Source organism: Topomyia yanbarensis, chromosome 2 (assembly GCF_030247195.1).
Source record: "Topomyia yanbarensis strain Yona2022 chromosome 2, ASM3024719v1, whole genome shotgun sequence".
Lineage (NCBI taxonomy): Eukaryota > Metazoa > Arthropoda > Insecta > Diptera > Culicidae > Topomyia > Topomyia yanbarensis.
The window spans coordinates 6346280-6372359 of NC_080671.1; the positions used below are offsets into that span (position 1 = coordinate 6346280).

Sequence of the window (26080 nt, forward strand, 5' to 3'; positions counted from 1 at the left end):
TGTCGATTCGAGTCCGAACGACACATTCGCGGAAATTACAATATGGGATCGGCTGGTCAAACTGGAGTGATTATAATAATATTTTCCAATGAACTGTTCGATTGTAAGTTAGCCCAGATAAGACAGACATTCAATATTATATGACATATTAATTTCATTGCATTTGCCTTTCCTATAGCAACGATATGTCGAGATTAAGTTTGTTATTAAAATGTCACGTTCTATTGATCCACACGAACTTATTAGCAAACCTCGCTACTTTTCCTAATGAGAGCTGGAAAAACGTGTCACCAGTTGAGGCGTAAACAACTCTCCTCGGCGCGTCGTTTGTTGAAGTAGTGAAAGAAAACAGAATAACAAGCCAACTTCAGGTTTAATCAACGGCACATTCGGAACGGGGGGAGATGAGTGGGGAAATAGTGTAAACAAACTCATACAAGGAAAATGTTTATCTGGAACCGGTTTTCCGCAGCAGAAAAACCGCAAAACGTTGCTGTAGTTCAAAGTCTCGGCCTGTTGTGCTGGTTGGGATGACCAAAAGTTGATTGCAAGCAGCGGTAAAGTGGTTTGTCACCTCCAGGATCCTCCACGGTTGGTTCTACAATGTTGTTTACTGGTTCTATTGAAATACACTGATGCTTTAGTGTTTTCTAGCGAGATTGGCTTTTTAGTTGACTCTAATGTTCGAGTAATTCATACAATTTTTCTTCATCGAACTGCATTCAAAACTTTGCAACAAGCAAAAAACTTTATTTTTTTAATGTATTTCAACGTCTTTTCAGAAAAACCTAATCAATCACGTTCAAAACTAACTTTCACTTCGCCCAGCTTGAAATTTATCTTTACCCGCTCACCTACATTATAGTGCTAAGTTAGGACAAGATCAATCGCTCGAAGTCCCCCGCTGGCGCTAAATACACATCCCACGGAACCCTAACAACGTTTGGGTGCAATATAAATCAATCTTACACCACATATCAAATCGAACCGCTTACACGGCAAAAGCGGTGACATTAATCCTAAGCTTGAACAAACGTTTCTCCGCGGATTGAGTTGAATAGTAATAAACTTGAAACGTCACGAGTTGAATTGCGAAGGACCCGCAGTGATTTGTACTACCACCAGACCATACCGAACGATTCCTATTTTTGGATCCCGTCGTATATGCTTTATGATGAAAACCGCCAACGGAGAAATAGTGATTTTCTGAGTAGCAGTAGTAGTAAATAAAACGCTAATCAGATTATACAATTACTCCCCTTGCGGACGGTTCTCAAGCAGCTCGATTGCATATTTATGAAAACGACGCCCGTCACGTCACGGAAGACCGACCGAAGTCGCGGTATCATCGTCGTATGTCTTCAGAATGCAACCGTTGCTGCTTTGCTGATTGCAGGACGGGTAGTTTTTTTTTGTGTCCCTAGTGAACCCCCCAGTCGGTAACCAGATAGGTCGGTAGGTATCCATTTCATAACTGTGTCTTCTTTTCCAAATGGTCGGTTTTGCTATTCTTCGAGTATTGGGAACCGAACTCAGCTGATCAATGCAGTTCGCTGCAACGGATTGGAACACGACCCTCACACGTTAAATGAAGGTTTGACTCAAAACGTATCCACAATAATTGTCGACCAAACCACCAGCAGTGCACCGAGGCAGACGGGCAACGTACGGTCCGATCAATGGAGTGCTAGCAATACGAGCGACTTGTTGATAAATATAGACATTGAAGGGTTTATACAATGGTGCAATTGTGTATCAGTTTGTTTGTTGATACTGAAGTGAGCTAATAAAAAATGTTCCGATCCGAGGTTCGACGAATGTGTGTACTTTTTGAGGAAGGTAAATAAACACAGCTGTGGTTCGATGAGAATCGGCTGCCTGCAAAGGGGGCTGTGCTAATCGAGTTGTTGAAGCAGGATGCGTTGAGTTCTTTGAGGTTACCAGTTACATGTGCAGAGTGTTGCTTTTATATGTTCTTAGAAGTGGCCGATAAATGCAAAACTTACATACGATCCGGTAATTTAATAAACAAACAAAGATCAAAATAAAAATATGGTTGCGGGTCTGGTTATTGTACCTTCCATTTTCCGAAATCATTCGGTAATATCTAAGAAAAATACAAAAATGTGTCGTTTTCTTGGAAACAAATGTAGTTCTTTTCAGAAAACCTTTTCATAACTATAATTGTATTTGTGTCGTTTGAATATAACTGTAGCGTGTGCTTGAAAATGATTAAATTTTCACAGTAATTAGTTAATAATAGTTGTAATGCTTACACCGGTAGTGTTCCATCAAAATTAGTCGATGGGTTGCAGTTATGGCTCATTTCTAAAGATCAAACGTCTCTCATCGATGAATCGGTAAATTGATCGATGTTGCGCATTCAACCGTAGTCTATGTGTTCAAGGAGCACCAGACAACCAATTGAAAAATGTTGGCGGCAGGTAGCCCTACAAAGTAGATACAAAGGCACGTTTCTCACTAAATTATTTATTGGAGAGGCGTTTCTTAGTGATTAGACTAAGCTAGCGTTGGATTGACACTATTGGTTTTTCTGAGCAAACCCCCTGACCTGCGTGTTTAGCCAACTGATGCGTAAAAGAAGATTTGTATATAACACGTTAACGATATCGTGCAAATGTTTGGGGATTTTAGAATCAATCAAAGTTTAAAAATGTGTAAAATTTGAGTGAAATTGGATCATGGAAAGAAGGTATTTTTTCGCCGTTTTGAAAATTAATAACTTTTTTAAAATGTTCGAATATTCTGAAACTTGCCTGAATTGTACTTCATTTCCAAAGAAAAAAATATATAATTTTTTTTTATATGTTTGAAAAATCCGATTAAATACTCTTTACATTTTTAAGTGAATAATTGTGCACACGAAGAACGATATTTTTTTCTATATTAATGGTTTCTTATCCGTTTAATGAAATTTTCTATTTTTTTGGTATGTGAACGAATATTTAATATTTACACACCTAAAAAATCGTGTAAAATTACGTCTCCTGACCATGACATATACGAGCATCAAAAATTGTATAGTTTTACGTTTGTTTAAAATGTTGAAGGGTGTAATTTTATGGCACTGCGCATGGAAAATACATCTTTCATGTAAAATTAAACAGAACACGGTTATATTTCGTCAATTACGGTGTGGCAAGTTTGGAATTACTTCTTGACATTTTCTCATTATTCGCTGTTAGGGAGCTAGGGAATTATTTGAAAGACAATTTTTTTCAATTACTTCAAAACAAAATTTAAAAGCAGTATTTTTTCATTATGATGGATAAGCAGGAAATAACACTATTTCAATTTACAATTTCCAAAACAGCATGCAATCATATTATGCTAAACCACAAACGACTGTAAAACCAATATCTACGGACGTGGTACAAAAAAAATACCACAGGCAGTACCACCAACAAAGAAGCGAGCGCCGAAAAGGACGAATACATAATTGACCAAACCAGCCAAAGCACACTAGACACAAAGTTTTAGAGCTGGAATTATAGTAATATGGGGGAACTCAGTTTCATCTAGCATCTGAACAGTATACTCAAAATAAAACATCAGAACCGCGGTCCACTGGAACTTTCAAGAACCACATGAATATGTAAATGAGCACACTGTTATACAATCGTATTTAAACACGCCAAGTTTCATACACACTAGCATATTCGACTCACAAAAGCCCATCCATCCATCGGCCATCAAACAACTTAACATACAAACGCTCGAGCGCTTCGCGGCCATCCACACAGCTACGCTCACGATCTCGCAAACATGAAAAGGCTCCGGTGATTAAGTGAACGTTTTAGTATTTAGAAATTAGTTAAGGGAGGTTTTGAATATATTTTTCTTTCTTTTTGATAAACCGAAGCTCTTAAAATTCTTCTTCTTAATCTCTAGATATAGCTTCATAATCCTTTCTGATTATTTAGTTTAAATTCCGCCTAATAGGGTCAGACAGCGCAAAATTTGAAATAAAATTAAAATTTGGATTTTTGCCTTTCTCATATAAAGAAAGGCTATGCAAGCACTCCAAAAATCGATGTTCCAACCGATGCCCGGAGGGCCGAGTTTCATATCCCATTCGATTCAGTTCGTCGAGATCGCAAAATGTCTGTGTGTGTATTAGGGTGGGACAAAAAATAGATTCCAGCTCCGAGCAACTTTTTAGGTACCATTTGGGCCCTAGAACAACTGTGCAAATTCTTAGCTCGATCGGTGAAACTATATTTTTGCGCCCACTGTTTAAAGTTTACATGGGATTTTGTATGGGAAAGTTAACTTTTACAAAACAATTCCTCCAGGAGTCGCCCATTACTTCCTAAAAATAAATCGTTATGTGGTTTGTATAGGAAATTTAACAAAGAAAAAAAGTCTCGAAAACCACGAAACGATCTGATGCTTGAGAAAAAAGTTATTAAGCAGAAACCGATTGATGCTTTGACGATTGATAAAATATTCATTTTTTCTAGCACCACTGCTGTTGGTTGTCCAATTATACGCAATTTTGTTTTAATCCTCTGTTAACGTATCTAAATCATTTATCTATACTATTTAGCCACTTCGCAAGGTTTTGAGGGATAAGTTGAGGCTCCTTTTGTACATAATAAGTTAAATTTTTTGTATATAATAAAACCGTCAGAAGCAGTGATTCTATGAAAAGTGAAATTTTCATCAATCTTCAGGGCATCAATTGGTTTTTGCTTAATAACTTTTTCCACTAGCATCAGATCGTTTTGCAGTATTCTAAACGTTGTTTCCTTGACAAATTTTCTATAAAAATCAGACATCTGTTTATTTTTAGGAGATAACGGACGACTCTTGGAAGAATTAATTTGCAAAAGACAATTTTCCCATATAAAATCCCATGTAAACTTTAAACCGTGGGCGCAAAAATATAGTTTCACCGATCGAGCTAAAAATTTGCAGAGTTGTTCTGGGAGCTAAATGGGACCCAAAAAGTTACTCGGAGCGAAATTTTATTTTTTTCTTATAACCATGTCCCACTCTAGTGTGTATGTATGTATGTGTCAAATAATGTCACTCAATTTTCTCAGAGATGGTTAAACCGATTTGCACAAACTCAGTTTCAAATGAACGATATAACGCTCCCATAAAACGCTATTGAATTTTTAGTTGATCGGATTCCCGGTTCCGGAGTTATGGGTTAAAGAGTGTGGTCACACAACAAATTCCCATATAAACTGGTAACCCTATGATGTCTGAATGGTGTAATACATATTCAAATACATTCAACATTACTTGGATTTGCGGGTCTAGACCAGTAATGACCAATTAAAGTAGTTTTGACCACATTGGTCACCTATGACGGATCTTGATACCCCATGGGAACTCGCCGAGTTCCCGAGCTAATGTCACAGCTATTTTCCAGCAAACTCTTAACCAATGTTTACAAACTTGATTTCAAATGAAAGATATAATAACTGCTGCTATTGAATTTCATTCAGTTCTGACTTTTGGTTCCGGAGTTACAGGTTGGTTGTTGCGGTCACATAGGAATTTCTCATATAACCCGGTACAATCGTAATACCTCATAGGTTTAAAATCTATTGAAATGAACATCAAATTGCTTCGATTCGCAGGCCTGGATGGCGAATCAAAAATTATTGGAATGTAATGTCCACTATCGATAATTCCGGAAGTCCCGGGGTTCCGGGCAAATTCCAGATCTAAAGCCACTTCGGTGATGACTGAACCAAATTTCACTAACCTAGTCTCAAATGGAAGGTACAATATGAAGTTCGGTTTTGAACCCTTCATCTACCCCTCCACCTTCTACCTCTCAACCCCCCTCCCATCTCTCACCCCTCACCCTCTCAGACCAACCTCCTACAAGCATTGCCTTCATCCACTACTATACTAAAATAAGTTAGATGATTCCCGACGCATCCTCCCCCTCCCACTAATTATATCCCTTCCATTCTCTACCATGAAGTTAGCATGAAGACAACATTGAACATACGCTGATTAAGCTATTTAAATATTATATTTTTGTTTGTTTCAAGCGTGTCAGTGTCGACATGTTGCTTATCAGGTTCGTGACAGTCGTGCACTTATATATGCTCAATGCTCATCAAGTGTAATAAGAATGTAATAGACATTTCCACAATGTTATATTGAACATAACCAGCCATTAAATCATAGTTTGGATAAATGAGAACGCACCACTAGGTGGATTAAAACAGGTTTTTTATCAATATTTTTGGTTTGTGCCTCAAACCATATAGTTGTCTAGTACGAAAAAATCAAAAGAATCGAGCGGAATCTTTGCGATCTTAGTCAAAATATAATTCGTTTGAAGTCAAGGACATTTTGTCATTCAAATTAAATTTTGTTTTACTGTTTCGGATTTCGGATTTTCCCTTCAAAACGGTATATCTCAGGATGCGCTCATATTATATTGGGACGATAAGTGTTTTTTATGTAAAAATGTCTGAGGAACGCGATGGAATTAAAATTTTCAAAATTAAAATATATGTATTGAGAGAAAAATTAACTTTTAATATTTAACTGAAAAAATCGCATAGTTGGCATCACTGCCGGCAAAAAATAATATTTTTTCTAGATCCCTTGAACGATCTTCTTTAAAGCCATCTTGTGGTTTGATTCTGGAGTAAATAGAACCAGATATATGATCAAAAGAAAATCAAGGGTTTTGGCAATTTGCCAAAACGGGGGGTGCTCCCATGACCCGAGGGGTGGTTCAATTGACACAAAAATTTGGGTTTTTATATATTGGCTCTAGATGAACAATTCCTCCAAATTTTGTTCAAATCCGTGAAGGTCGATTTCAAGTTTGCATCTTTTTTTGATCACTTCGCGTGGAATGACCCATATTTAATTCATGTAAGCAAAAAAGAATAACTATATGGAACCACATAATTTTCTTATAAGAAAAGTTGTTTGACACTTAGATTTTAAAAATTAGTTACGCCTTGTCAAAATTCTACAAAAAAAAGTACCATGAACAACAATTTTGTTAGCTTTTTGCTTGCTTCGATATAACGAACAATTCGATATAACGTTCGTTTTTTAAACCAAAATGTACGTTATATCGAAGTTTACCTGTGTTCAGGACTTGTTTTTATACTATTGTGTTGCAGTATATCCGAGCTGTTCGGTATTTTTGTTTGTTCCGTAAGAAACCCAATTTTCTGGTGTTTCCATCGTTTTAGTCCATTTAACCTATTGCCAAGCTGGGGTTTTACGTAGTGTTAATCGTTTACCGTAACTGAATAATATCGTGTCACTAAACAAGTGGAAGTTTTGCCTGTTTTTACAACAAAATTAACGGGACAAATAAACAACAGCGGCGAAGCCTTTTGTCTTTTGTGTTCTTGCTATAAGTTGACTGGTAGAAGCAGAGATCGCCCACCTCATACCATCTGTTTACGCTTTGCATTGAAAGATGAAAATGAACTGTGGGAAGTGTACGCTTCACATTGAAAAAACTGAAATAGTGATTTGCGATGGTTGGCGCGCATTCAACAAAATATGTACTGGTTTATCTAAAGACAAAATTGAAGCATGCAAAGAATTAAATGTTTTCTGGATGTGCGATAGGTGCCGCGACGTTTTGGAAAATGCAAGATTTCGTAGCACTATGTCATCTTTAGAAGTACAACGTGAAAAGAAACACGATGAGGAGATTGCTCGTTTACAGTCCAGTATCGATCAGTTGAACGCATCCGTGAACAGCTTGGTGGGATTATCGGCATCGAATAACTTATCCGAAAACGTACACTGCAAATAATCCGCACATTGAACTCAAGTGTTCTACACTTAATTTTGCCGTATCTGTCCTCACACTTAGATCTCATGTGTTAGACACTTACAAACATACTTCTTTGAAACGCGTTATTTCCAATAGACGCCACACTTTAGTTTCATATGCATGGCGTATTAAAATCAAGTGCATGATAAATGGTTATTGATTGTAATTCATATAGAGTTCAAGTTGGAATCAACTTGAATATTATATTATTTCCCATAAAACGCATGTGAAAAAAGTTAATTTTAAAAAGGAGAGAGAATTTTGTCAAAATGACTGATACATTTAAGATTTTTCAGTTCGTTTTTATTTCAATATAAAAATAGAACTTAGCTTATGCAAATACAAATTTACTTACAACCTAATTAAAAATCTTCTTCATAAAGTTAGTCCGTTTGGGAATCGGAAAGTTGATGTCCAGTTGGAGTTCCCGTAGCACTCCCTCGCTCTTTCTTCATTCTGTAAAAAAAATAGAGTATATTAATGAATTAATGAATTAAATATTTTACCGGAAACATATCTGTTATTCGATAATTTTACAAATTCCATCAATTTACTTACCATTCAAAACCTTTATAACCAGCCATCTTGACTCAAATTGATGTAGGTAAAAGTGAACTTTTATTTAAGTGTTTGCACACTTAATGTTGCCGCAATTGTCAGCAAACATAGATTTCATGGGGAAAATATTTATGATTCAAGACTTTGACACTTAAAATTTAAATGTTTATGACAGCTGATCATGTGATAGTGTTGCACACTTAATTTTCAAGTGTAATTTTATTGAAGGGCAAATGGAAAATTCTTGAAGTTTCACTAAGGCTCGAAACTTAAATTTTATGTGTCAAATCTGTTCGAAAAAAGTATACATTATTTATTATTCAATATGATGACACTTAAAATTTATTAGCGATAGTAATCGATCTTGCCATAGAGTGGCACACTTAATTTTCAAGTGTTATTTTATCAAAGGGCAAGTGGAAAGTTTTTGAGTTTTCAGTGTGGCCTGACACTTAAATTTTATGTGTCGAATCTTTTCGAAGAAAAGTGTACATTATTTACAGTGTAGCTAATGTTACTGGAATTGAGCGAGTTCATCCGTTGTCATCGACGCAATCGACCATGGTTGCTAGCATTTCAGAACCCAGCACAAATTTCGAGTTATTCCGATCTAGTCCAATTGTATGGAAAACGTAGATGAAGGCAGTATAAATTAGAACGTTTTATCAGTTTTTAATACTATTGTCAGACTACGAATATATTCCAAAATTTTATTTTCACCTTTAACAGATGCAGCACTGCTTCAGCGTTAACCCATTCAGATTAATTGCAATAACTTCTGTTCTACTGATAATACTTAGTGCTCAAATGAAAGGTTATTCCCAGCTATTAACCTTACTTGTCGCACAGTGGCACGACGAGTGACAAAACCCCAAAAATCAATGTCTTGTAATTCTTTTGTAAATATTTATTTTATTTTTTTCTAAGTTTGAATAATGGTATTTCAAAATTTTACTATAATCGGACGAAAAATGAATTTTTAACATGTCGTTGAAGCAAGTGATGTCGAGGATTTCTGTTCAATTCAATTCATTAGAATTGTTAGTACCTTAGAACTTCAAATGGCGATATCTCAAGAACTACAGTTTATTGTTTAACGGAAAGTAGAATGAATATGCTAAACTATAAATGTGAGTTTTTTGGGTAAAACTAATTTACGTTTGTACTGCATCAAAAGAAACCAATTGAAAAATTTCATATCATATCAGTAATTTATCTTTATACGTCTTCCAATTTTTGAGATGGTCTCCCATGGGTTACTTATCATGAGTCTGACTCAAAATTTAGTGTAGTTTCAAGATATACAGGGCTCATCTTGCGCATTTTTGCGCCGAAGTTGGTATATCTATGTTTTTGAAAATACCCCTATGGAGACGCCCTGTACCTCATAAATCTCCTTACAAACTGGTTGCCTAAACAACATCATATTACTGAAAAATTAGTGATTTTTACTAGTTTTGTGAACCATTTCTGCTATCCGATGTGATTGGGTACTATGATTAATGTTTATATTAACCATTTAACGACCAACGCATTCAAATGGGTTAATATAAAAGTAGTCGAAAAAATGAAATATGGAATTTCAAAACTGATAGCAGAAACGGATTCAGCGACCCAAAATGGGTAAAATCACAAATTTTAGCCATATAGACCAATTTTTATAATTTTGTCACAACTTTGTATGAACAGAGTCAATTGTTGAAGGGGATGAGGGGAGAAGTGCAACATTTTGTTAAACTCCACTGGAACTCTGAGCAGGATAATCGTCAGAATTTTACACCGGATTTCATTGAAAATATTAACATGATTCTATCCGTATCTTGAAGCTTCAGCAGAGTTTAATCAAATACAAATTAAATATGCCAAAGTCTCACACAAAATCATCATCAAATTATGGCTCACCGAATAAACGAATTATTCTACCCTATTCGTCTGTTTCGCCTTGACAGTTTACAGTATTCGGAAAATATTGAAACTGGCAACGCTCGAAGCAGCCTACAAAAATAAAGAAAAATATTTGCTATTCGATGTTTTGTTTTTACCTGGAAAGTATAATCCGGTAGTTTTTCATGCGTACAAAAATGCATGAATTTGAGATAGATAGCGGAACAATTCTCGGCGGCAGGCCAGACAATGGACTTATAGTTTGTGTGATTACTGGTGGAACGGACCAGCTACCGTAGTGGATACAAAATCTTCCACATTTCTTGTGTAGAAGGTTTTGTAGCCACTACGGTTTGCCTGGGTGCAGAAATCACTCGTTTTGAGCGCTACAGATTTTGATTGTGAACAAGCTGACAGTGTCAGCAGTGGACATTGTGGAGAAGATTTTGAGGTGATAGACAGGTATGTTTCATCATCTATGATCAATTGTATAGAACTAAGAACTTGTTTTCCGATAGATTCGTGCTTAATCTTCCGTCACTCGCGCTAGTGCACTGAGTGCACGCCACCCTGAAAATCTAGCGAAATCGTCTTAGGGCACCAGCACCTGCTTGTTCAGTGAGCCATTTGCGCGACTTTAGGAGCGTGAAAAGGGGACAGAACCCGTTTGGCTACAGAAGATGCATTGTATCAACGGTATATTCTTTGTGCGGATTATGACCGATACGATTAAAATTATACAGAAGTGCAAGGAGAAAAACAGATCATTTATCATTTTTATCGACTATAAAAAATACGTTCAATATTATTGGATTTGGATTTGACTTTTTGAAACAGAAAGAACGGGCTGCCTAACTCAAACAATTTTAATCAAAATGCGTTCGAATCCCAATATGTGGCAAGTTGCGGTTTGGATATTCCAAACGTACAGTTGTTTCTAAATCGTCGACTTCTGAGAATTTGTAACGCTTACATTTATCGAATCGCAAGCTCATGCCGGATGGAGTAGAATATCCTTCCCGTGTGTAAAGTTTCTCGCGATTTAGTTTCTCGGGGCAGTTGTAGTACACACTAATAAGGAACTGGCGGAGCATCCTATTGGTCCGATAGAGCGCACTTTCATACACATCAGTGTGGCTCAGGGAAACGGAGATTAACTAGTAGCATGATGAACGTCGGCATAATTATAAAGGATAAAGTGCTTCAGGCAATGGCTTGATCCGGTAGAGTTGGAAGACATTGCAAAGCAAGAGCAGGAAGCGCGAGCTACAAAAAGTAAAACTCGCTTGAATTTCGAAAAGAAAGAGCATAACATGATCTGGCGATGAGGAATGATCGACTTTTAGAAGTGGCTGAAAACGAGAAGTTAAAAAATACTTTGAGGCGAAAAGTTGAAGAAGTTCATTTAACCATCAAAAAGGCAAGCTAAAATTGTGACTTCATGAGGAATCGCTCATAAGACCCAATGAAATCAAAAGCCTCTTGTTTGTCGTTTTATCAGTGCGAGGATCGAAAGCCCGAAAACGCTCGATTATTTGTATTTCAAATTACAAGTACATTGAAACTAGATAACTGTAACTAGCCAGACGGTTGGCTAAATTTCTACACCTTATGCGAGGTTAACGAAAAAAGATTCGTATGACGGTTCTATACTCAATTCACAGACGAACATTCTGAATCCATAAAATATATATTCTACATTCGATGGAATGATAGGATCTTATTCAAGTGAGAGAAAAATTCAAATTAGTACAAGCATATCATTGTTAATTTTTTGACGACCTGTCCGACCTTCTTGTTACCGCGCACCATCTTCGTACTATTCATGCGTTCTTTATGTTCCCTACAGGTCATCTTTTTGTCGAACATTACATGGCGCTCCGGTTCGTAAAACCTTTACTTAAGTATCTTCGTTTATAAATCAAAAGTATTTCCGTTTTAAAAATTCATATGTGAATTCCATTATTAAAAATAACTGGACCTACCCGGTCAAATCATTCGGAATACTGTATGTATGTATTCCAGTTCAAATGCAACAACCGATTGAGTCGGAATTGGTTGTTGTATTTGAGTTGGAAACGATACTGAATCCATTCAGAATTCCGAACTAGTTCTTGAATGTGTTTAGCTGGGTATTTACTAACGATACTTTATTCATAGAATTTGCTCGCGTGTTGTTGGGTCGAAGATATTCTGCTTTCTCAAAACAAGATTATTTCGTGGGGACTTCCTTTTATCTTTGCAATCACTTATGACTGGAGAAAGACTTTGTAAGATCATCCAAACTGATTGGCAACTACCCAGTAAAGTTTAGGAAAATGAGCCGGAATTCTGGCTGGTTTTAGTTAACATTCCGGCTCCAGTGATAACCGATTCTAGCTCGGTCACTGAAGCCGGAATACTAGCTAGAACCAGCCAGAATTCTCGTTTATTTTACGACTAAACTTACTGGATATTCGAGACTACAGTAGTGGTTGCTTCGCACGAAAGCCGTGATGGTCAATGAATATTGTATCAAATGTTGATGCATCCTTTCAATACCAACAGATCTTCCCTCATGTGATTACAAAATATTTGGGTTTGTAGTCCCAAACTGAAAAATATCTGAAATGGGAAAAAAAAAACATCAATTGGTTCAGGCAATTATATTATCAAACCTGTATAAGACAGAGGTAGCCAACAGCATATAAATTTCCACCAAAATGCCAGTTTGCCGAATCTAAATAATTATTGTTTGTTGATTTTACGAAAAAGTTTCAAAATTGTTACCGTAGTTACCATGAAGTTGTTTGGGATGTATAAGGGCAGCCAGTTTTAGCATTATTTCATCATAGTGCGCTACCTGTTCAGGTACAGGGTAGCTTAAAACGTGTCCTCGAAAAATCATCCGAGCATTCCGTATTAACATATTTGTATTTGGTTCTATCTTGGGAAGGATTCCACCGAACCTCTAAGAACCTTTGCTCTAGAATCTTGCATCAAAATTCAACGCAAAAAAGGGAGAAATGCGGATAAGGATTCAATCGAAATTCTGAAAAAAAAATCATTGGAATGCTAAGAAAACTTAGGAAAGGATTCAAACAGAATCCTGAGAAGCATGTCATCAAAAAAATCCTAAAAGAGTGTCCGAAACGGACCGAGCAAAGTCGGTATAATGACAGTTTATGTGTGAAAAAGGCGTGTAGTAACCGACCTGTATCGACAACTTTGCTAAAGACACAAAGTCTCTTACTGTTTTTTGAAGAGTTGAATCTCTATAATTACTTCTAGGAGAATTAATCACCAAAACTATATCAAATGATGCGCATTTTATGTTGAAAAACTTCTTCGAAGTTGTTAAACCTAAAAAGTTGATAGTTTCGAAATTATGTGATCTTGACCGTTAGTAAAGTTTTCAGACATTTATTCATTGACATATTATACAAGAAAGTAATCCATAGATGTTTGAAAGCTGATCAATATGGATTCTTCTTGTTTGTAGACTGGAATGGCATTTGTTAGACCAGTGATTCTCAACCTGGGGTCTGCGGACCCCTAGCAGGCCGTTAAGTCGCTGCTGGGCGTCCGCGAAGAAGAATATTTTCCGAGTGCATATTGAATTTTAAAGTCTTGTTTCCTGTTAGGAAACAAATAACATATTGGTAGCATACAAAATCGATGTTTATCCGTGGGAGTGTACAGCAACCCAGGGTGATTTATAAGGGGTCCGTGATACCTAAAAGGTTGAGACTACTTATGATTCTGAACTATAAACTTACATTAGGCTGCCCCACTGGTTTTGTACACAAAATGAGCATTCAATGTTCATTTGGGAAGGCTGAAAGATTGATCAATAAGTTCAGATATGGTCTAATCCACGGTTAGTGCAAGATTAAGGTTAAATTAGATGGAATTTATGGTAAGTGATTTGGCTCAAATTTGAACCAGTGTGGTATATGACACCGTGATGTGGGGCAACGGTTTTTTTATCCTAATAACTATGCACATTCGGTTTTAACGAATTACATAAAAGGTTACTCATTGTCAGTAGTATCTTCTCGTACTATCCCTGCGATTACCCTGTACGACAAGAATCAACTTCGGCAGAATAGATGGTCAAATCGGATGATTTTTTGCTTATCAAGTTCTTGTTTGGAATTAACAGCCTGGAATTCCGCGAAAAATTCTTCAATCCAGCGGTCAACTCAGCCAAGTGTATCCGTACCACGACACGACTACTCACAGGCATTCCCTCTTGTATGCAAATGCATAATATCACATTCATTCAAGAATTCCCATGTGCGCTCGCGCGCTAGAAGCAGTAAAACCCGAGAAGGCACATGTACTCACTTGTGAAATGTTTTATCCGTAGGTCGGTAGGTACCACACCGGCAGGAGAAAAGCAAAAGAATTTGAATAATTCTTATTTACTGCCGACATAATGAGCCGATTGTTTCGTCGTTCGGTGTTCTCACTTTAACTTGACGGCTATCTATCAACCATCGGCCATCAGTCACCCCTTACTGATGGTCATAACATGAGCCTCTGCTGGTTACACGCGATGTTCGGCACAGCAGAGACGTTGTTCATGGTGAGTTGTTGTTGCAGCAGTGGTAGATTAGCAATTTGGTGCGTGAGTGGAATCGACGATCTTCGCATTAAGGAATTCAAATTTTTATAACGCAGAAAAAACGGCCACTTTCGACGGCCTTGATGATCGTCAATCCGACGACGATTCATCGGGAAATGAAGCAATTTGTAACGGATCGTGAGTAACTTGTTGTAAAATGATTCACAAATTGAAGTCAATTGCAGTCAATTGGCAGTGTCTGCTTTCTCTCTGTGTCTCTCGTGTATAGAGGACGTGGCCAACATTCAATCGAATTCTACTCTCGATTATATCAATCGAATTACTACATTAAGATGTAGGTATAGTAATTAATTTACCCTCGATGGAACTGGATCAACGAGCCTCCTCCGGTGCGAATGGACCTAGAACTTGCAACCGTGTAGGAGGACAGCAAAGCCTGGTAATTTATGATTAGATCATTTCAAGACCACACTTTCCACCGCATCGACCGGCATCCTTGAAACTGTCTCACGTTCAAAGTCGCTCAAAATAGGATAGCAATTTACGGCCTTCGAAGGAGATTAGAAAGAAGGAAGAACAAAAAATATGTAAACTTTCCCACAGGTTTCATTTCCTTTTTCTACCCCTCACGTTTACAGAAACAGGTTGGTCGCTTCCTTTGTCTGCTTTGTTCCTTTGTCTCGAACCGCTTAGTATTTCATTTATGTTCCAAGCATTGTGTTGACTCGCGCCTGAAATTGAAATTTATTTAAAAAAACCATACAGATTGATCGAGATAGGTGATAAATAAAATCTAACTTTTTTTTTCTATTTCAATTTATTACAGGACTCCAACCATGGGATGATGGGAATGCAAGCGGAGCTCGGTGGTCCACCGTTGCAATCGGTATCGTCAATGATGGCCACTAACGGTGGTGCTCCTTCGAACGGAAACATGAACCTACTGCCCGGTCAGGGAGGAATTCACCATCATATTGGTCCGCCGCCGCATCTGCATCCTTCTCAACCACCACCTCCACCAGGTCACCAGCAACATCAGCAGCAGCAGCAACAACAGCAACAACAACAGCTGAGTAGTGGCCGTTCCGGTGGTACGGCACGGGAGCGAGCGATGCATGCCGTCGAGTACTACAACAGCAACGTGCTAAGGGCTCGTGTCGGTGCCGGGCTTGCTGGACCGCGAAACTCAGTTCACGATCGTTATCCCTACATCCAGCGACATCTCGGGATGAATGGAGGAAATAAGTTGGTTCCACCTACATCGGAAAACCTGTATAGAAGTAACTCAAGCTTGGAGCTAATTCACGATCACAGCGGTAGCCACGATGGACTACATCCCGGCGGGAGTAATTTGCGGAGGGAGTACGGAAGTCACGGTTCGATTGATGTGATCTCGTCCGATCGGCATCACGTGGGACAATCGACGGGTGAGAGTTTCCTGGCGATGCTGGCCGAATACAGACCGGCCGTGTTTGGAATGGATCACACACATCATCATGTAGTAGGACATCATACACATCACGATAGTCGCAATGGCGGTATATCTTCCGGGGAGGATAGTTTGGATCGGGGTAACGCGAGTCCTAAGTTAAGAATGAAATTCAACCGATTGTGGTCGTCTTCCGGTGGTCAAACTGGTAAGGCTGGACGTGCTCAACAGACACAAAGTGCTTCACTGGAAGATCCGTCGATGAGCGCAAATGTTTCGATGCTGTCCAATGTGAGTGCGTCCTCGACTACGACGGTTTCGTCGGCTGACATCGAAGAACGTCAACGGAGGAGAGCGTTTGCCCATTTCGATTGTCAGTCGCTAACCGCTAATTTGGGTTACGCTGCTAAACTGAGAGGATTGCTGTTGGCTAGAAGACGGAACACTACGACGGGTGCGTCGGCAGCAGCAACTTATGGAACGAGGTCTTCTACTCCGGACGGAGAAAGCATAGATGAAGACTATGGGGATGGGCAAGGGAACGAGTTGCTGGAGAGCTGTCCATTCTTCAGAAATGAAATTGGTGGAGAAGAGGAACGCGAGGTTAGTTTGACAAGGATGCAAAATCCGCTTCCGGTCGGTCAGCAGAGACGAGCAATTCATCGACCTTTGCTAGCGTACGGTGTCTCCGTACTTGAATGTAGCCCGAATGAAACACTCTGGAAGGCAAATACTTGTCCATATCAGAGAGGTCCTCGTCCCATCGAACAAATCGACAACGGTGCTCTGTACTATCATCAGTTTTTCTTCGGTCAAGAACATCAAAATTGGTTCGGAATGGATGAACAGTTGGGCCCGGTGGCGATTTCGATCAAAAAGGAAAAACTGCCACCAAGTTTAACACCCACGTTGACAATCCACGGAACAGATGTAACACCCGCCGCAGGACAAACTCAGCAACATCTTTACAGGTTGATCGTACGCACCTCGGAGTTGTTGACACTTCGTGGATCAGTCATCGAGGACTCCATTCCGAACCCGCGCGGATCGGGCAAACATGTTAGTACCAAAGAAATTCTGGAATATGTAGCGCCAGAAGTACAAATAAGTTGTTTGAGGTTAGGCGTCAATACGCCACAATGTGAACAGCAGCTGTTGAAGCTTGACGAACAGGGTCTGACCAATAAGTATAAGGTTGGCATTCTGTACTGCCGAGCGGGACAATCGTCCGAGGAGGACATGTACAACAACGAAGACGCAGGTCCCGCGTTCAACGAATTTTTGGACACCATCGGAAAACGTGTCCGATTGAAGGGTTTCGAACACTACAAAGCCGGACTGGACAACAAAACGGACTCCACAGGGACTCACTCGCTGTACGCCAACTACCAGGATTGCGAGATAATGTTCCACGTTTCCACCATGCTTCCTTTCACACCGAACAACAGACAGCAGCTGTTGCGCAAACGTCACATCGGGAACGATATCGTAACGGTCGTTTTCCAGGAACCCGGGGCTCTTCCCTTCACTCCAAAGAACATACGTAGCCAGTTTCAGCACGTGTTTATTATTGTTCGTGCGGTGAATCCCTGCACGGATCACACCCAGTATCGGGTGGCCGTGTCCCGGTCAAAGGAAGTACCCGTGTTTGGTCCCCCTGTTCGAGCGGGAGCTCTCTACGCCAAAAGTAAGCACTTTGCCGATTTCCTACTATCGAAGGTGATCAACGCTGAAAATGCAGCCCATCGGTCGGAGAAATTTGCTACGATGGCAACTAGAACGAGGCAGGAGTACTTGAAGGATCTTACGAGCAATTACTGCAGTGCAACACTGGTTGATACCGGACAGAAGTTTTCGATTTTCCCGAGTAAAAAGCGGGAAAGGAGTAAGCCTAGATTTTCCGGAGATCTAACGCAAAGAGGGGCTTTCTGTTGGCAGGTCGTTCTGCATGACAGTGGCCAATCGACGCAGGTTGATTGCTTCCTGGGAATTTCGGCGGAAACGTTCGTACTGATCGAAGAATGCTCACGACAGATCATCTTTGTAACTCCGTGTAAGGCAGTTCTCGGTTGGTCAACGAGTCAGAATTCACTTCGTGTTTATCACCACCAGGGTGAATGTGTAACGCTGAATATGAGAGATTCGGGAGACCGTGATGAGCAGTTGGAGGTTATTGAGAGGCTGCGAGCTGTCACCAATGGTTGTGGGGCTTTGGAGCTAGGTCTGCGAAGGAATCCGATGGGCCAGTTAGGTTTCCATGTGCAACCGGATGGTGTTGTGACACAAGTTGAGATCTCCGGACAGGCTTGGACTGCTGGTCTGAGACAAGGTTACCGGTTGGTGGAAATTTGCAAGGTTGCCGTGGCTACCTTATCCCATGATCAGATGGTAGATTTACTGAAAACTTCAGCCCAGGTCACAGTAACGGTGATAGAATCATTTGCGGACTTTAGTCCACGCAGGGGCTGCTCCCTGCAGAATTGTCGCTTTAACTCAATGAACTACGAAAGTGATTATGATAGTGTTCCGGAACGAACAGATAAAAATGGAAAGAAACATTTACCAAGTGCTCAGCTGCAATCGGCAAACCACCGAAGAAGATACGTAAGGAATTTCTCGCCGCCGCGGTCCAGTAACAGTTCCGGCTACGGTACTGGAAGCAGCAGCAGATCCTTCACCGCTCTGAACCCGAATGGTATCCCACCGATCGAACACCGGTACTGCCCGGATATGGGAACACTCACCAGCTCCTCCAGTGGCCACTCTTCCAACGACGAACGCTGGTATGATGTCTTAGATCCACAGCAAGAAGCCGCTCCCACGTCTATGCCAACTTCGTCGGAGCAAAACATCTATCATCATCCAAAGTTAACATCTTCCAGTAATTCGCTACCCCTTGCGGGAGTAACTCCCCGCCCTCTTTCCCTACACAACGATTCACGCCAGCTGGTGGTGAACAACGCAAATAACAACGCCAACATCGCTCTACTCAAGCGATTAATTATAAGCGAGAATAATGGACACGAAAACAATTCCGCCGCCGAACCCCTATATAGCAGTTCCATGAAAAATCTTGCCAACAACCAGCACCTGAGTGCGACGGAGGATGAAGACCTGTCGCGACACAACTCACCCCAGCTTAAACGATCCGCAACGACAACAAACATCTACGGGATCAACGGTGGGAAGAAAGCTGCATCGAACGGCCCAGCCAGTTCCAGCAGTACGTCAAGTTCCCGAAACAACAGTCCGCGCCCGAACAGCGGAGTCATTGATACCAAACTGCGCCAGAAAAGTGCAGCTCCCCAACGAAACAGTGTCAACTACACGGGCAGCTCTCTGCAAGAGGACCTGATGAAACTAATCAATCCGGACTATATAGCTGCCGCTTCCAGTGACGATAACTTCAATGTGGGATCAATCGAAAAAATGCAGAAGGGTCACCCGAATAGTCACAGTTTGGGAAATATCTCCTCGCTGGCTTCTGCCAGCGGACTGAAACCAATTCAACAGCTAACGCAAAAGTCTCGTTCGCGAGAGGGAATAAATTTGGGTTCTTCCAACAATTTGAAGGTGGCCAAAAATAATGGAACCATGAATGGTGGTGCCAATGGGCATCAATCCGAACAGGAGTCGGATGTGATTTTTACAACGGCACGCCCAGCCACGGTTATATCTAGCAACTGTTCCAGTCCAGCCAGCGAACTGAACAATAATTCCAGCAAATTGCACATCAACGAGGATCATCTGAAAATGTCACCCAGCCGGAAGCAGCAAATGATGGCAGCGGCGGCGGTGGCTAGCGGCATTCTGAAGAACAGTATGATGGCTAATGGCGGTGGTGGAAGCTCGGCAGCTGGTGGAAGTTCGGCTTCTGGTGGAAAGATTCCACTGCCCGATATGAAGGAAATGGACTGGACTAGTTTGGTGGATACGGCGACCAAGGCGATGACGCAGGTGAGTTTAGGCGTTGGTTTAGTGTATTATATTAGTATTCTAGTACACTGTCTATAATCACATGTATGTCCTATATTCTATGGGAGTTTGGGTGGCGCGCTTATTGGCAGTATACGTATGTGATGATACAGTAATAGTGGGATTGGAAATTTTGTAAAAAACGCATTTTTATTGCATTGTAGTTGTTGTTCTTCTAGTAGTTTATGGCTTTTTTCTGAAGTCAAGACACCTGGAACAGTTTATCTAATTCAACTTATTCCGTTGGATGATATTGGTAACTATAGTTAGTTGATCTTCCCTTTCGAAATCCAAACCATTCCTCAAGAAAGTCATCATGTTCATTAGCGAAAGCCGAATACTTCAGATTGATTTCTCAAACAGCTTGGTGTGGGTCGGCAGTTTTTGGACACAGAACGATCTTTCACCGGTTGCAGCACTGGGATAACTTGTGCTAACTTCTACACTGAAGGAAAGTAGCTAAGCTTCCAGCACCAGTTAAATATATTAGCTAGGAAAGCAAATGAGCTGAGGCTCGAATGCTTTAGCTCAACGTTAAAAGTATTGTCGAAACCAGGTGTGGACTATCTATCGCAATCCCCAATTTATGAGAACACACAAAATGTTGTCCCTGTGCATATGCCTTTTCGGTAGGTGGAAGAGATCATCCACATCCCCAGACGTGATCAGGTTTCGGTTTTTTCTTGAGAGACTTCGCCAGGGCCCAGAATCGATTTTAATGAGGAGGGATTTGCTGAAGTTTTTTCTGAAAATCTCTGTTGCGAAAGTCCAGGATTCTCGCCTGAATAATCCTAGATAGAGAACTGTATATTAAAAAGTTATCCCGGTCGCTGATATTGTCTCCGATAAATATTCAGGAGACGGATAAGTTTTTTCGTGATGTTATCAATTTGGAGTCACTCACTTCGATGTCCACCACGAAATCCAGTGGAAGATCCATGTTGATGTGATGATCGACGACTTGCTGAAACGTCTCGCAATGGTAGTTTCGCCGATTCTAAGGTGGGAATGTTTCGGCTGTTTCACCCAGCGTTAGCAGCACCAGAAAGTGGTGGAATGACAACTCGCTGAAGACGACCGGTGAATTTTCAGTGGAAATGATGGTGATGAAAATATCCAATGCGGAATAGATCCTCAGTCTGGAAATTCTCATCGGACACTCCGGTGCGATGATGTTGTATTTATCGGTTTGACGTCGCCAGCTAAAACCACTCCAGTACGGGTCCACCTTCTGTTACCGCACATATCGTGCCGGGCGTTGAGGTCCCCTTGAGGTTGGTTTCTTTAGAACAATAGACCGCGATGATGATGATTGGGCCAGTCAAAGTGGTGACTTCCACCCCGATTGCTTCGATGCAGTTGAGTTCGAAGTTCGACAGCAGGCAGCACTGGATATTGCACCACACAGCAACAACCACTCCCCATCCTCCAGTACTAGATCTATAGTCTTGCGAGCCGGAAGTCAGGTTGTAGATGTCTACATCCGGCTTCAGGTGGGTCTCTGGGTGATGACGATTATGTCGATCTCCTTCGTTTTGAGAAAATTGAGCAGCTCAATAGGCTTGTTCCTCAGCGAACAAGCATTCCAATTGGCGGCCCATACTTGTTGACGAGATACGTGGCCGCCGACGTAAGTGACGATGACCTCGGACACCAAAGTAACTAGCTCGTTCGCAGAGAGCGGGGAGTTTTCGGCATTACTGGTTACAGTATCGGCATACGATAATCCTGGGGTGGCTGCTGTAGTGAGGCGAGGCTGAAAGTCTTGATCGTGAAGGTTCTTCATTTCCAAGAATTTTAGTTAGTTTGTTGTAATTTTTTTTGGGGGTTCGAACATGTACTTTTCGATGAAGTGATCCAACCTGAAATCGAACATTTTTCTTCTGTTGAAGTAGGGTATTGTGCTGTCGTTTGGGTTCAGTTAGTATACGATGAGGTTGAATTTTGTGGCGGTTGCTTCTCGTTGCTATCTGTGAACGGATATAGCTGATTTCTGTGATACATGCGTTTCAGTACCTCTTTCAGGGTCAGTTGAGCTCTTCCGATATACAGCGGCGTCTGTTCGGTTTTCGCATGGAGTAATTGTTAGATACCGCATCGCGCTGCGAAACTACGAATTGTGATGTTTGAAGTTTCTGTAGATTCGAAAGATTTGAGCACCGTACTCTTGATGAGAGTGTTTAGGTTGGCGCTACTACTTTGCTTCTAGAGCATCTTGATGATGTTTAGTTTCGTTGCTGCTTTGCCCAAATTGTCTTCGATGTCAGGTTCTGTCGACTGTGAATCCCAAGTAACGATCGGTATTGTTGAGGTTGAAGTTTTTCCTACCTATTTTAATTTTTGTTTAGCTGGTGTCTTTCTTGTGAAGGCCATATGCTGTTTTTTTTTAATTCTTCTAGACTAGCGCCAATCATACCACAGCCAAATTTTCAGCAAACTAGTCAAGTTCGCATCCATAAAAATCGTTGCGGAAGATCTGCACTAATCTCTCTGTTATCTTGCGATTAACTTGTCGATTTGGAGCCAAGAGATCAAGAATACTGTGATGGCGTCTGTTCACTGTTTCGCTAACCTATTAGATTTAAGGGAGGGTTTGTGCAAGTAAAGAAATGCGCGCTTTCTCTTCAAGCGTTTATTTAAACTAACTTCCAAAACCACAGATTTTTCTTCTTCAATTTCCGATTACTCACACATTCACAACACCGAGGGTGTTCGAATGTATGTTAGCCTTTGCGATCATACTCCCCCATATCTTTGTTGTGGCTCTTTTATATTCTCCGTTTGCTGTTTTTACTGTTACAACTCTTACTATACCTTCCTCTCCTGCCACTGATGGGGTGGTAAATTATCGTCCTTTAGCACCACGAGCGCTCCTACTGGCACCTGGGTGGTTCCGGTGTGCCACGTCGGGCGAGATTGCAAATGATGCAGGTACTCTGTTGACCAGCGTTTCCAAAAATGCTCCCTTATAAGCTGAATATGCTGCCATCGACTCAGCCGTCCAACCTTTTCCTTCTCATATGATGGTTCTGGAATGCTAAGTGCCGATCTGCCTATTAAGAAATGTGATGGGGTCAACACTTCGAGATCATTGGTATCATCTGATATTTGAACTAAAGGTCGACTGTTCAAAATAGCCTCAGTTTGTGCTAGAAAAGTTGTCATTTTTTCGTAGGTCAGCTTATTTTCCCCTACAACGCGCTTCAGGTGATATTTAACCTAGGGGCAGATCACTCTAAGAATGTATAACAAATTTGCATCAAATTGAAAAAAATGCATTTAATTTCCATTTTTGCATCAGCTTTGCACTGCCCCGCAGAAAAGTTTGTTTAACAAACGTCCTACGCTGATCCACTTTATTCGACGTTTTGTTAAATGTAGGGCTAGTTTTTTCTGTAGGGTTTTGACGTCTTACACGCAACGCAAATAACATTGCACGCAACGCAAAAACATTGCACGCAACGCAAAATACATTATGAATTTCTATTTTGATGGAAATAAATGCATTTAATTTCGCTGATTTTTAAAAATGCATCACAAGTGATCTGCCCCTAGTATTTAACCGACTTCACGCCAGCCTCCACCAGATGCCACCAAAATGAGGACTACGCGGAGGGATGAAAACAGGGCAGGAAATATTCGAACCGAACCTATGTTCGAATACTTTCAAAGCACGAAGCTTTGCGTTACTGGTTCGTATACACAAGCTTCGCATCACAATCGCTTGCCATCGTAATTGCGGACATTTGGGCGATACTTTTGCATGCTCTTCGGCGAGGACAAATGCAGCTTCTTGTTCATTTCATTGATGTTCGGAAAGATATGTAAAAGCTTTTGCGTAGTTTTCGACTAACACGAGCTGATATATTACCAGTAGGGATAAAATCAAGATTTCGTGACAGGGCGGGGATAAATTTTCAAATGAAATAAATTGGGGCTAGAAAATGAAGTTAAACACAATGTACACGACGTATTGAGTGGGTCGCTTATCTTAGTCATGTTCCTATAGTTACCTACCAGTTATGTCAGTTTCTTGAGGATAAATATATCGATATCCATTCAAAGGAAAAAATCAATTATCAGTTAAATAAATAACGTCATGATGTGTATGATGAATCCTAGAAATAAATAGGGAATGTCAATAAACTCAGTTGATTTTTTATATCGGTGAAAGGAAGTCTGACGGAGTAGCAATCGTCGTCGTTGCGGGTAAACGTACGTAAAAAGTGTGCTTCAACAGCTTGTTCAGCTACTGTCAACAATGACGCTTCGCGGCATGCATCAAGCTCCCAAAATTTCGTCAAAGTGTGGTTCAATTCATTATTACTTACATTCAACTGACATATGCCTTGTGACTTCTTTAGTCTTTGATTACTAACGTTGACTGGTCCGCTGACAATCCATCCAAACTGTGTGTCGATTAATATTGGTTTGGTGTTGCCGAGTCGCATTCTGCCTTCTTTGAGCAGATCGAAAACCAACTCTGCGCCAAGAATTATCTGAATTTCGTCGGGTCTGTTGAAGGATGGGTCCGCCAGTACTGTACCAGTGGGGATGGGCCAAGCATGGGTATCCAGTTCAATGATCAGCAGTTTGGTTATTTTGGGTACAACCAGGAATTCTAGTGTAGCGTCGAAAGCGTTGACGCGCGATTTTATCTTTGTACTAAGTCTATATTTCACGTAAGTTTCAGTATTATTTAATCCGCTAATGGGAATATTGATGCTTTCTATTTGAATATTTATTTTTCTCGCAAGTTCTTCAGTCATCAAATTCTAATCGAAGCCCGAATCCAGCAGTGCTTTACAGGACCACGTTGTATTCCCTGATCCACATTCTAAAACTTCAGCTGTTGACAAGAGTACTTGTTTTGTCACGTTATATGAGTGAGCACAATTCACAGATTTTGTTTGTTCAACAGTTTCGCGAATGTCGCTAGAACACGATGTCGATGATGTTGGTTCCTCATTCTCAAGCTTCTTCGGGGCTTCCGGTTTTCCGTCGTGAAGTAGCCTGTGTGCTTTCGATCGCACCTCTTGCAAGATTGCTCCGAGTTGCAGTCAACAGTGCGATGATCCCGGCGTAAACAGTTAAAGCAGAGACCAAATTGCTTCACTTTGCTATATCGTTCAGATACCGAAAGCTTTTTGAACTCATCACATGTATAAATTGTATGGTCTCCATTGCAGCCATAACAGGATTCCTTGCTTGTCTGAACAAAGTTCTTTGCAGGTATTGTTTTCTGCTCCATTTTACCACGTTGCTTCCACACACCGGTGGTTGGTCGCAGCTCTGACTAACCTTTCATCTTTTGGAGGATATGGCATCGTTCTCTTAAAAATTCCATCATTTCAATAAAAGTTGGCAATTCTTCTTAGGGTATCTGAGATTTCCATAGCTTTCGAGTGTCCTTATCTAAGCGCTTGGCGATGACATTAACAACGATCATTTCTGCCAGTCCTTCAACTGGTAACTGACGGTTTATAAGTGAATCAACGTGTTTCGTACAAACATCGATCAACTTTCGTAGTTCATCACGAGATTCACCAGACATCCTTGGTATATTCAGTAGGGCTTCGATGTGTGTGTCTATTATTAAGCGTTCATCCTCATACGTGTCTTCTAACATTTTCCATGCAGCGTCATAGTTATTGTTGTTAATAACATCCTGGTCAATTTTTCCTGTAGCGTTTCCAATAAGCGAATTTTTCAAATGATAAAGTTTGATAGCCGGTGACTCGTTTGGGTATCTATTCATGATTGTCTGGAATATACACTTAAAGGAGTACCAGTTTTCAAGATTCCCGTCAAATGTTGGCAACGGTACTTGCAAGTGAGGTGCTGACGAGCTTACTAC

The 26080-nt window shown here is 40.5% G+C and overlaps 1 protein-coding gene across 5 annotated transcripts in view; it reads left to right on the forward strand.

Moving 5' to 3' along the window:
* The window catches only part of LOC131683824 (signal-induced proliferation-associated 1-like protein 1), a 226006-nt gene that overhangs the window by 194475 nt on the left and 5451 nt on the right, over positions 1-26080 (forward strand). For 3 of the 5 annotated variants that reach the window (XM_058966157.1, XM_058966160.1, XM_058966159.1), the window contains one exon: positions 15646-20205. In XM_058966157.1, the coding sequence (XP_058822140.1) occupies positions 15646-20205 (4560 nt within the window). Of the gene's footprint in view, positions 1-14724; positions 14820-15081; positions 15259-15645; positions 20206-26080 lie in introns of those variants that run through there. The other 2 variants (XM_058966158.1, XM_058966156.1) reach the window with 2 other exon arrangements.